At 45.4% G+C, this 13,202-nt stretch overlaps 1 protein-coding gene across 5 annotated transcripts in view; it reads right to left on the bottom strand.

The window, feature by feature from the left end:
* Positions 1–13,202, bottom strand: part of ARHGAP39 (Rho GTPase activating protein 39) — a 200,962-nt gene that overhangs the window by 75,791 nt on the left and 111,969 nt on the right. For all 5 annotated transcript variants that reach the window (XR_009154065.1, XM_058174368.1, XM_058174369.1 and 2 more), the window contains exon 3: positions 7,329–7,409. Coding sequence is in view for 4 of the 5 variants with exons in the window: in XM_058174368.1 (XP_058030351.1) it covers positions 7,329–7,409 (81 nt within the window). In the remaining variant the exon portion in view is untranslated. The remainder of the gene's footprint in view (positions 1–7,328; positions 7,410–13,202) is intronic.

The following is a 13,202-nucleotide window of genomic DNA, read 5'->3' as shown; positions in this document are numbered from 1 at the left end:
TGGCGCCTGAAGCCAGATTAGGCTAGCGATTGGGAGTGATTGCAGCTGGCTTGAGAGGGAAACATCAGAGCAAAGATTTCTCTCTTTTTTAATTCATCGCGCCTGAAGCTGAATTCGGCTAGCGATTTGAAGAGCCTGCAGCTGTCTTGTGGAGTCAACCATTGGAGCGCGATTCTTCGACTCGCAAGTATACTTCCCATATTTCCGATGGTCTTAGGCGACCCCTGGCAAATCGTCATTCGACCCCCAACGGGGTCGCGACCCACAGGTTGAGAACTGCTGCGCTAGAAAGAGTGCAGAGAAGAGCAACCAAGAGGATTAGGGGACTGGAGGATAAAACTTACGAAGAACGGTTGCATCATGGCAACCAAAACTGGATGCAGTACAGGTAGTCCTCGACTTACAACAATGATCGAAATTCAGAGGCTCGGCAACTGGTTCATAGTTATGACAGTCACAGTGTCCCACTGTGACCACTGGACTAGATGACCTCCAGGGTCCCTTCCAAGCTATGATTCTACATTCAATGTTTACCTGCCGCCTCCCCTCTGCTCTACAATCTCCATGCTGTAAGACAAGCAAAGGACCATCTCTGCGATTTTGAAGGTCACTGCCGCCAAAGCTTATATATATCAGCACTATGACATTTTGCCATTGTGTTTTCTATCCCGGTTCCAATCATCCCTTAACATTTATTTAACGCGCCTCTCCTTTGCGGCTCAGAGCACCAGGCTGATGGGTTGCGCCGTTTCCCCGAAGGGCAAAACGCTTACATTTCTCGTGCAGCCAAACTCTTTAGACCTTCCATCAGTGAGTCACCAAAAGCAATGAACCCAGGCCGGATAATGACGCATTTGGGTGGCCACTGAGGTTTTACTAACCATTAGGGCATACAGCCGTCTTTCGAATTTTTGGAGACGGCGTTCAAAAAAAAGAAAGAAATTAAATTAATTTCTCCCAAGGAGGGGGGGGGGCTGGAGCTGGAAAAAGGATTTGTCTCGCATACACCTAGGTCAGGGGTCTGCAAACTTGGCTCTTTTAAGACTTGTGGACTTCGACTCCCAGAGTTCCTCAGCCAGCTTTGCTCTTTTAAGACTTGTGGACTTCAACTCCCAGAGTTCTGGGAGTTAAAGTCCACAAGTCCACAAGCTTTGCTGGCTGAGGAACTCTGGGAATTGAAGTCCACAAGTCTTAAAAGAGCCAAGTTTGCAGACCCCTGACCTAGGGAATAAAGAAGACAGAAATGCAATGGGGTCCTGTTTCATTATTGTCTACACCAAGGACTTGTGGCAACTTGTGGGCTTCAACTCCTGGAATTCTGGGAGTTGAAGTCCCCAAGTCTTAAAGTTTTGCCAAGTTCGGAGACCCCTGCGCTAGAGAAGGGAAGAAGGAAGGGAAGTCCCGAAGATGCCGCCAACCTGAGGAACAATGCAGTGATTCAAATAATTTTAATAACCCGTTCTAATGACCGGCTGGGTGGGCGTGGCCATGGTGGGTGTGGCCAGGGGTATGTGACCGGCAGCACTCAGCCTCCTGCACCCCCTTGGGAGCAAAAACGGGGCTGATTTTGGACCTAGGAGGCCTCCCTGCAGCCTCCTGGGAGCCAAAAAGGGGCGCGGGGGGGACTCAGTCTGCAATTTAACTACCGGTTCGCTTGAACCGGCTGAATCCCACCACCGGAACGACGTTTCTAAAAGGTTTTGGAAAGTGGGGTTGGGGTTGACCGTCACCCAGTTGAAAATCTATGGAGCCAACCGACTAAAGAAACTTGTTAGTCAGAAATGACCCAGCAAAAAAACCCAGTTCATAGAAGCAATCAATCAATCTTGGTTAGAACAGCTGTAGACTTGGTTCGCTCCATGGGAAGACGCTGTAAGGCCGTAATTCATGCTAAAGGTTACCCAACTAAGCATTGACTGATGTGGGGATAATTTTTGTATGTCTCGTTTTTTTCTGCGTGTTTCGCTTTTCTTCTTTATACTGTAACTGCTATTCTAATGTTTATGTTTATGTTTATGTTTATTTAAATTTTTATACCACCCTTCTCCTGAAGGACTCAGGGCGGTGTACAGCCAAGATTAAAACAATGAAATATACAAAATTAAAATAGCAATTAAAATACATATTCAATAAATGGCCGAATTAAAACCATCAAATTGACCGATACTAAAATACCCCCAAAAAATTATTAAAAATTCAAAAATTTAAAAATTTAAAAATCAATTTAAAAATAATATGATAAATTAAAAATTTATCATAATAGCAAATCCTTCATAAAAGTTATTGCAGTACATTCTTGATTAAATTATCTTTCCATTGAGATATAATTTTATGATACTACTCCCCAGAAAAATTAGTGGTGTTATTAGCTAGTTTTAGAAAATACACTTTTCCACAATTTTGGCCACCACTGTAGTTGGGCCAACTTGGTTGGAACCGAATTAAGAGGCTTAAAAAATCCACCTTCAGGAAGATGTTTAGGTCTGATAGGAAAAATGTGGCCAGCTGACTAGAAGGACGGGGCCCTCAGCCATCATCTATTAAATACCCCATTTCTGGGTCCTGTCTCCTTCGTGTCAGCTGAGCCCCCCCAATAATCAACCCTGAGAAAGTAAGAATGTAAAAAAAAAAAAAAGAAAGAAACGAGGGCAGAAAATGTCTCCCTCCCAGCCAGCTCTCCTTTTGAAGAGAGACAATAATGAGAAAAAGAGGACAAATATTGACAGTCGGTGGCTGGCTGGCTCCAGAGCAAACAGCTGGGTGCAATTCCGAATGACAAGATTATGGAGAGCCGGCAGCCTGGCAGCCTTCTGTTTGAGATGCAGATTTTATCACCCCGAAATGAGTGAGCGTGCAATAATCAAAGGCTTGGGTGGGATACTTTCTTCCTCCTCTTTGCGTGCCGAAGGCAATCCCTGGGAAGCTGCCAGCCCAACCGTTTTTTCTTTCAAAGAGGCCAACATCTGGCCCATTGGAGGTTTCTTTGGTCGAGTTTCTAGCCCGAACGTTAGTCTAACAACAACCAAGAAGCAAACAAAAATCCAAGCAAGGTAACGGGAAACAGCCCAATCAAATCCACTCCCACCAACATTGATGGGGCCAGCCACTGTATATAAGGTAACCCTTATTGTCGTGTTTTTTTTTTTGTTTAATGTGAGCACACCGGCCCACATTAACAATGAAATTATGGCTCTCAAAAAGAAAGTATATATCTACCTATACACATAAATAACACACATATATAGTTCTATCTCTCTCTCTCTCCCTCTCTCTCTCCCTCCCTCCCTCCCTCCATCTCTCATCTCTCTCTCTCTCTCTCTCTCTCTCATCTATCTATCTATCTATCTATCTATCTATCTATCTATCTATCTATCTATCTATCTATCTATCTATCTATCTATCTATCTATCTATCTCTACCGTGTTTACCCAAAAATAAGCCCTCCCCTGAAAATATTTAAATGCATGCGCAGCCGGTCCCCACCATTTCCTCTGCTTAGGGTTAGGGGGACAGAACTGGAAATCAGGTAAGACGGCAAGAGGAGCCCCGTCTTGCTCCACGCGCCCCAAAATAATAAGACCTCCCTGAAAATAAGGCCAAGCGCTTATTTTGGGGTTCAAAAAAATATAACACAGGGTCTTATTTTCGAGGAAACACAGTATCTGGAGGTTTTTAAGAAGATGTTGGATAACCATTTGTCTGAAGTGGTGTAGGGTTTCCTGCCTAAGCAGGGGGTTGGACTAGAAGGCCTCCAAGGTCCCTTCCAACTCTGTTATTCTATTCTATTCTAATCTATCTATCTATCTATCTATCTATCTATCTATCTATCTATCTATCTATCTATCATCTATCTATCTATCTATCTATCTATCTATCTATCATCTATCTATCTATCTATCTATCTATCTATCTATCATCTATCTATCTCTATCTCTATGTATCTTTCTATATATATATATATATATCATCTCTATCATCTATCCCCCTCTCTCCCCCCTCCCTCCTTCTCTCTCTACCTATCATCTCTATCATCTATCTATCCACCTATCCATCCATGTATCTATCTATCTATCTATCTATCTATCTATCTATCTATCTATCTATCTATCCATTCATCCATCCCTCTCTCTATCGATCTATCTATCCTTCCATCTCCCTCTCTCTCTCTTCCCCTCTCTATTTATATCTATCATCTATATCTATAATCCATCCATCCATCTATACATACATACATACATACATACTGTACATACACTCTAACGTATAAATATTAATCACTGTCCATTTTGAATGCATAGCGGAAAGAAGAGACTTAAAGAGTTCACAAGGTTGATACTGTATGGAACAAAACTGTGGCCAAATCTGGATGTTCTGCTTTGGGTACCACGAAGCCCCCGCCTAGAAGGTAACAAGGAGAACAGGTCATGGAGAGGATGCGTAGCATCCGAGACAATCCCACAGACTCTGCTCAAGCATCACTTACGTGCCATGTCCTGGACGGAAGAGGAGTGAACTACCAATGATCTTTTCTGCTGCCTTCATCACCAGGGATGGGATCCTACCGGTTCGCCGAGTCAGCGTGCGCCAGACGCGCATACTATGCGCGCAATTTGCAGAAAATTGAACTGAGCGCAAGGAAAACAGCTGAAGAGCGGCAATTCACTCTGCCGCCCTGATCAGCTGGGCTTCGGAAGCAGAAATATAGGTAAGTATAACGCAGGGGCGGGCGGGCAGGCCCACTTGAAAGAAAGAGACAACCGGTTCGCTCATGGCTGAAATTCGGAGCTAACGGTTTGTCCGAACCGGTTGGAACCAGTAGAATCCCAACACTGCTCACCCCTCTCTGCACCGTTTTCCTGTCCGAAGCAGGAACGATTCCAAACCAGACAGTAATGCAATACGACAGGATGCTCTCGTATCAATAGAAAGTAATCCCACTCCTTTCTAGCACTGATGATGTTATCTAGTTAGGTAGTGAAATATCTGCAAGAAAACAACCAAGTTCAGAGAGCACCAAGAATTCCATAGTTCAAGCCCGAGCAGCAAACATTCCCCTCTGTTAGGTCCTATCTCGCCACCAGAGCAAACCCACACTTTTAGCAATGGCAAATATCCCCAGCCCCAAAAGCTCTACAGCTACTCCTCAATTTATGGCCATAACTGAGCCCTCAATTACGGTTGCAAGTCGTTGCAGTTGTAAGTCAAGGCATCAAGTAACTGGACCTGATTTCTCAATTATTATTTTTTTGCAATGGTCATTCAGTGAACGCCACAGCCATTAAAGCAAATCCTGTTTTTCCCACCATGGGTATTTTTTCCCCAGAAAGTGGAAGTAAACGCCGGAAACCGACAAAAAAAGTATCCTAAGTTGCTGTCGTGTGACTATGGGACCCTACAAACAGGTGAACTGGGTGTCCACTGCCCAAAATTTGATCATGTGACTCCAAGTAGCTGTGGGTGTGCGGCCCATGTAATGTCAAAAATGGGTTTTTAAGTAGCTTTTGGGGTAGGTGAAGGGGTGAAATGCTCTCGGTTCGGGCCGGATCGCTCAATCTGGTAGCGATGGCGGTGGGTGGTTCAGAGAACCGGTAGCAAAAATCCCTGCCCCTCCCACCCCCCCCATGCCCAGCTGAGCCTTGTGATCATCAAAGATGTTTTTTTTTACTTTTAAAAACATTTTTTCTTCGGCCAAAAAAATGCTTTTAAAAGTAAAAAAAAAGCCTCTGATGATTGTGCGGCTCAGCTGGGATCATCAGAGCCTTTTAAAAGCATTTTTTCTACAAGCTCTTAGGCCGAAGAGGCTGTAAAAAAAAATACTTTTAAAAGCCTCCTCTGGCGATCCCACCTGAGTTGCCTGATTATTAGAGGCTTTTAAAAGCATTTTAAAAGGCCGAAGAGGTTGTAGAAAAAATGCTTTTAAAAGTAAAAAAAAAAAAAGTTGTCCACGCCCACCCAGTCACATTAAAAGCCCCCCCCAAACCACGCCCACAGAACCGGTAGTAACATATTTTACATTTCACCCCTGAGTAAGTGTTTATCATACCTTCAAATGGTTATTAAACGGATGTTTGTAAATCAAGGATTATCTATATCTTACAGACATTCTGCCATAAGCCTCCTTATGAAAATATTTGCAGATCACTCGCATCCAGGACATAAACTGTTTCAACTCCTACCCTCAAAACGACGCTATAGAGCACTGCACACCAGAACAACTAGACACAAGAACAGTTTTTCCCCGAAGGCCATCACTCTGCTAAACAAATAATTCCCTCAACACTGTCAGACTATTTACTGGATCTGCACTACTATTAATCTTCTCATCGTTCCCATCACCAATCTCTTTCCACTTATGACTGTATGACTATAACTTGTTGCTGGCAATCCTTATGATTTATATTGATATATTGACCATCAATTGTGTTGTAAATGTTGTACCTTGATGAAGGTATCTTTTCTTTTATGTACACTGAGAGCATATGCATCAAAACAAATTCCTTGTGTGTCCAATCACACTTGGCCAATAAAGAATTCTATTCTATTCTATTCTATTCTATTCTATTCTATTCTATTCTATTCTATTCTATTCTATTCTATTCTATTCTATTCTATGTCGTACCTTATGATTCTTGATGAAGGTATCTTTTCTTTTATGTACACTAAGAGCTTATGCACCAAGACAAATTCCTTGTGTGTCCAATCACACTTGGCCAATAAAAAATTCTATTCTATTCTTCCATTTCTTCCATTAACCTCCACTGGGGTTGCAGCCCTTACTACAAGACCAAAATCAACACCCATTTTCACCCATTCGGGTTCAAAACCCTTGAGCAGTCCTTCTCAAACATGACAATTTTAAGATCTGTAGGCTACAATTCCCAGAATTCAGGACTTGTAGCTTCATGCATCTTCCTGGCTGGGGAATTCTGGGAGTTGAAGTCCTCACTTCTTCAAACATGCTGGCTGGGGAATTCTAGGAGTTAAAATCTGCATATTTTACAGCACGCTGGCTAGGGAATTCTGGGAGCTGAAGTCTATGCATTTGAAAGCATACTGGCTGGGGAATTCTGGGAGTATCAGTCCACCCATCTTCAAACACGCTGGCTGGGGAATTCTAAAAGTTGAAATCTATACACTTTAAAGCCTGCTGGCTGGGGAATTCTGGGAATTGAAGTCCATGCGTTTAAAAACCTGCCGCCTGGGGAATTCTGGGAGTTGAAGTCCTCACTTCTTCAAGCCTGCTGGCTGGGGAATTCTGGGAACTTGAAGCCCACCCATTTTCAAGCGGCCAAAGTTGAGGAAGACTATTCTTGAGGGCGGCTGCTCACCGGTAATGAAGCCGTTGTCCATCGGAGCCGTAGTCTCGGTAGAGCTCGTATTCCTTCTCGAAAACTCCAGGTGGCGAAGAGCTGTGGACGAGAGTCGGGAAAAAATACCAAGGATTAAAGCAAGAATGAGGGACCATCTGGGGATTTCGCACATGCAACGTGAAAATGCTGAGCTGTTGCAACAATTCAATTAGGACAAGATTCAGCAGTCCATCTGCATTTCCAAGACTGCTGGTTTGAAAGAGGGGTCCAAGAGGCCATCGGTGTCCAAATTGAGCCGCCCTCCCTCAACAGAGGGGGAGGGATACGGCATCATCTATCTCCAGTCTACAACACGGTCTTCCTTTCAGCAGCTCCAAGAAGGCTCAACACCCATTTGCACCACTCATGTGACCCTGAGGACACAGATAAACCTCCAGGTGGCCTCAATGACTCTTTAAAAGGGTGCAAATGACCAGCCGTCTGCAAGGAGTATAAACAGGGGTGAAATCCAGCAGGTTCTGACAGGTTCTGGAGAACCGGTAGCGGAAATTTTGAGTAGCTCGGAGAATCCCCATTTCCACCTCTGGCTGGCCCTGGAGTGGGATGGGAATGGAGATTTTGCAATAACCTTCCCCCAGGAGTGGAGAGGGAATGGGGATTTTGCAGTATCCTTCCTCCAGGAGTGGAGAGGGAATGGGGATTTTGCAGTATCCTTCCTCCAGGAGTGGAGAGGGAATGGAGATTTTGCAGTATCCTTCCCCTGGAGTGGGATGGAAATGGGGATTTTGCATTATCCTTCACCCAGGAGTGGGAAAGGAATGGAGATTTTGCAGTATCCTTCCCCTGGAGTGGGGTGGAAATGGAGATTTTGCAATACCCTTCCCCCAGGAATGGGGAATTAATGGAGATTTTGCAGTATCCTTCTCCTGCCACACCCACCAAGCCACGCCCACAGAACTGGTAGTAAAAAAAAAATTAGATTTCACCACTGAGTACAAATCCTTCCATTGCCCACCATCCAGTCAGAGCTGAAGAAGCTTCTTGGAGGAGAAGCGAAACGTCTTCAAAAGAAATAATAAGGAAGTCCAGTCGCTTCCTGAAAAAGCCCCTTTGGGACAACCAGGACCTGGATGATGGAGAATCTCCATAGATTTTTAGCTATACAAGATTTACCTTCCTGTTATTTAGGGGATGAAAAGCTATCCTTGCATTATTACAAGATTAAAACTCCCAGATTAATGGTTCTATTCAGATAATAGAAGGTGAACTTGTCAAATTTGCAGATGACACTAAACTGGCAGGAACAGCCAACACCCCATAAGATAAGCTCAGGCTCCAAAAACATCTTGACAGACTTGAACAAAGGGCCCCATCCAACAAAATGAAGTTTAATGTGGAGAAAAGCAAAGTTTTACACCTGGGCAGGAAAAAAGAACAAAGGGACAAGTACAGATTAGGTGAAACCTGGCTCAAAAACAAGTAATTGTGAGAGGGACCTTGGAGTCTCAGTAGACAATCGCTAAAACATGAGCCAGCAAAGCTGGCTGAGGGATTCTGGGAGTTGAAGTCCACAAGTCTTAAAGTTGCCAAGGTTGGAGACCCCTGTTCTAAAGCTTTGCTGGCAGAGGAATTCTGGGAGTTGAAGTCCACAAGTCTTAAAGATGACAGGGTTGGAGACCCCTGCTCTAAAGCTTTGCTGGCTGAGGAATTCTGGGAGTTGAAGTCCGCAAGTCTTAGAGTTGCCAAGGTTGGAGACCCCTGTTCTAAAGCTTTGCTGGCTGAGGAATTCTGGGAGTTGAAGTCCACAAGTCTCAAAGTTGCCAAGGTTGGAGACCCCTGTTCTAAAGCTTTGCTGGCTGAGGAATTCTGGGAGTTGAAGTCCACAAGTCTCAAAGTTGCCAAGGTTGGAGACCCCTGTTCTAGAGCTTTGCTGGCTGAGGAATTCTGGGAGCTGAAGTCCACAAGTCTCAAAGTTGCCAAGGTTGGAGACCCCTGTTCTAAAGCTTTGCTGGCTGAGGAATTCTGGGAGTTGAAGTCCGCAAGTCTTAGAGTTGCCAAGGTTGGAGACCCCTGTTCTAAAGCTTTGCTGGCTGAGGAATTCTGGGAGTTGAAGTCCACAAGTCTCAAAGTTGCCAAGGTTGGAGACCCTTGTTCTAAAGCTTTGCTGGCTGAGGAATTCTGGGAGTTGAAGTCCACAAGTCTCAAAGTTGCCAAGGTTGGAGACCCTTGTTCTAAAGCTTTGCTGGCTGAGGAATTCTGGGAGTTGAAGTCCTCAAGTCTTAAAGTTGCCAAGGTTGGAGATCCCTGTTCTAAAGCTTTGCTGGCTGAGGAATTCTGGGAGTTGAAGTCCTCAAGTCTTAAAGTTGCCAAGGTTGGAGACCCCTGTTCTAAAGCTTTGCTGGCTGAGGAATTCTGGGAGTTGAAGTCCACAAGTCTTAAAGTTGCCAAGGTTGGAGACCCCTGCTCTAAAGCTTTGCTGGCTGAGGAATTCTGGGAGTTGAAGTCCACAAGTCTTAGAGTTGCCAAGGTTGGAGACCCCTGCTCTAAAGCTTTGCTGGCTGAGGAATTCTGGGAGTTGAAGTCCACAAGTCTTAGAGTTGCCAAGGTTGGAGACCCCTGCTCTAAAGCTTTGCTGGCTGTGGAATTCTGGGAGTTGAAGTCCACAAGTCTTAGAGTTGCCAAGGTTGGAGACCCCTGCTCTAAAGCTTTGCTGGCTGAGGAATTCTGGGAGTTGAAGTCCACAAGTCTTAGAGTTGCCAAGGTTGGAGACCCCTGCTCTAAAGCTTTGCTGGCTGAGGACTTCTGGGAGTTGAAGTCCACAAGTCTTAGAGTTGCCAAGGTTGGAGACCCCTGCTCTAAAGCTTTGCTGGCTGTGGAATTCTGGGAGTTGAAGTCCACAAATCTTAGAGTTGCCATGGTTGGAGACCCCTAGTATAAACAGAGGGATAGTATCAAAATCAGGTGGAGGATTAGTATTGCTTTATAAAGCCTTACTAAGGCCACACCTGGAATGCTGCATCCAGCTTTGGTCACCACATTAAAAAAAAAAAAAGATGTTGAGAGTTTGAAGACCTGGAGGCTAAAATATATGAAAAATGGTTGGAAGATTTGGGTTTCGCTAGTCTAGAGAAAAGATGGACGGGGGTGGGGGGACATGATAGCAGTATTCCAATATTTTGACGGGCTGTCACAAAGAGGAGGGGGTTCAACTTATTTTTCAAAGCACCTGGAGGCAGGACGAGAAGCAATGAATGGAAACTAACCAAGGAGAGAAGCAACCTGGAATTGAGGAGGAACTTCCTAACAGTGAGGACAATTAACCAGTGGAACAGCTTGCCAGCAGAAGTTGTGGGCGCTTCATCACTGGAGGTTTTTAAGAAGAGACTGGACAGCCACTTGTCTGGAATGGTGTAGGGTCTCCTGCTTGAGCAGGGGGCTGGACTAGAAGACCTCCAAGGTCCCTTCCAGTTCTATTTGGATTCCTTCATTTAAGGAGCACAACTCTCGATGAAGTTCCCGCGACCAGGTTCTAAAACGGACGTTCGGCTGGAAATTGTGTTTTCTTGACATTCTTACTGCAATCTTCTCTTGGCTGTCAGCCTCCGTCTCCCTACCAATTTCCTTCCCCCCCCACCAAAAAAAATTCTCCGCTGCCAAGAATAACTATGAAAACACAAAACGCTTTTTCCTTGTCGTGTGTTTGATGAAGTGGATCGAACTCCATAAAAACTGATGCAACTGGTTTTTTGTTTTTTTTAAGTGAACTCTTCAAGAGGCTACAAGCCAGGTAATTTTATCTCCTGTAGACTTTAGATGTAAATCTAGGCGAAAGGAGGGCTCCTTGGGGGATTTTGAGATGGAGAAATCCAACAGAAAGCCCCCCGCCCCCTTCAAACCCCGGTTCAGATGTTCCAGAGGGCAACCAAAGATGGTGAGAAACTCCTTGCAGACAGCTGGAAATTTGCGAGAATTCAAGTATAAATCCTTCCATTCGATACCATCCAGTCAGAGCTGAAGAAGCTTCTTGGATGAGAAGCGAAACGTCTTCAAAGTAAAAACCAGAAAGTCCAGTTGCCTCTTGAAATAAACCACCTTTGGGACAACCATGGCTTGGAGGACTGAGAATCTCCATTAGAAAATTAATCAAGGAGAGAAGCAACCTGGAATTGAGGAGGAACTTCCTAACAGTGAGGACAAATAACCAGTGGAACAGCTTGCCACCGGAACTCGTGGGTGCTCCATCACTGGAGTTTTTAAGAAGAGACTGGACAGCCACTTGTCTGAAATGGTAGAGGAGTCTCCTGCTTGAGCAGGGGGTTGGACTAGAAGACCTCCAAGGTCCCTTCTAGTTCTATTCTGATTGAAATGGTTCAGGGTCTCCTGCTTGAGCAGGGGGCTGGACTAGAAGACCTCCAAGGTCCCTTCCAGCTGACTCGGAAGGTGTATCTTCACACACCAAGGACTCTAGAAAGCCATCTTCCATCTTCTGAGCTGGGTCCTCACTCCCAGCTAGGCTACATCTTCGGAACAATCTTCTTCCTGACGATGCTTCAAGGAGGGCTTGCATCCCAGGAGGAAAGGGGAAGGAAGGCTTGCCTGTCTCTCTTCCCCCGATGTCCTGTCCTTATTTTGTCTTCAACATCTGCGCGCACATCCATTCGCAGCACACCTGCGCTGCTGTTGAACTGCCTGGGAAGAGCAGATGGTCCTCAACAAGCCAAAGTTGGATTAAGCTCAAGAAATGTTTTCCCCACTCTGGGGACTTCCAGCATCCAAGCATCAAACTTGGGTCAAGGGGGATGTGGCGGGGGGGAGAGAGACCCCAGCGACAGAAATGGCCAATCCACTGAAATCCCCTTCTCCCCCACCCCAGGCCAATTCCCGCCATGGCAAAGTCACCCCAAATCTTCATCAAACCTCTGCCCAGATGTGACACTCACAACCGAGGAGTTTTGCTCGGCCTCGCCCAAAAAAAAAAAAGCAGGAAAAAAGCCCAGTTCTACCCCCTAAATTCTCCAGAGGGGCAATTTTAACAGGGAGTTTGTTAAAAAAAAAAAAAAAGCTGAGATTTGAGCAGACGGAAGAAAGGTGGCTAGGAAGGAGGGCGGGAGAGAATGGAAAGAGAGGGAGGGATGCAAATGAGGAGAAGGGAAATCCAAATGATGGATGGACAGAAGGAAAGAAAGAGGATGGGAGAGAAGGAGGGAGTGGAAGAGAATGGAAAAGGAAGGAAAGGAGGGAGGCAGGGAAGGAAGGAAAGAAGGAGGGAGGGAGGGAGGATAGAAGGAAGGAAGAAAGGAAGGATGGATAGATGGATGGATGGTTGAATGGAAGGACGGAGGGAGGGAGGATGCAAGCAAAGGGAAAGGAGGGAGGGAGGATAAAATGAAGGAAGGAAGGAAGGAAGGAAGGAAGGAAGGAAGGAAGGAAGGAAGGAAGGAAGGAAGGAAGGAAGGAAGGAAGGAAGGAAGGAAGGAAGGCGGAAGGGAAGGAAGGAGAGAGGGAGGGAGGATAGAATGAAAAAAGGATAGATGGATGGATGGATGGAAGGAGGGAGGAAGCAAGGAAGCAAGCAAACGGAAGGGAGGGAGAAGGAAGGAAGGAAGGAAGGAAGGAAGGAAGGAAGGAAGGAAGGAAGGAAGGAAGGAGGAGGAGGGAGGAGGGAGGAAGGAAGGAAGGAGAGAGGAGGATGCAAATGAGGAGAAGGAAATCCAAATGATGGATGGACAGAAGGAAGAAAGAGGATGGGAGAGAAGGAGGAGTGGAAGAGAATGGAAAAGGAAGGAAGGAGGAGGCAGGAAGGAAGGAAAGAAGGAGGAGGAGGAGGGAGGATAGAAGGAAGGAAGAAAGGAAGGATGGATAGATGGATGGATGGTTGAATGGAAGGACGGA

The sequence above is a fragment of the Ahaetulla prasina genome, chromosome 3 (assembly GCF_028640845.1).
Source record: "Ahaetulla prasina isolate Xishuangbanna chromosome 3, ASM2864084v1, whole genome shotgun sequence".
Lineage (NCBI taxonomy): Eukaryota > Metazoa > Chordata > Lepidosauria > Squamata > Colubridae > Ahaetulla > Ahaetulla prasina.
The sequence above is the reverse complement of the archived record's forward strand: the minus strand, read 5'-3'. Positions and strand labels throughout refer to the sequence as shown.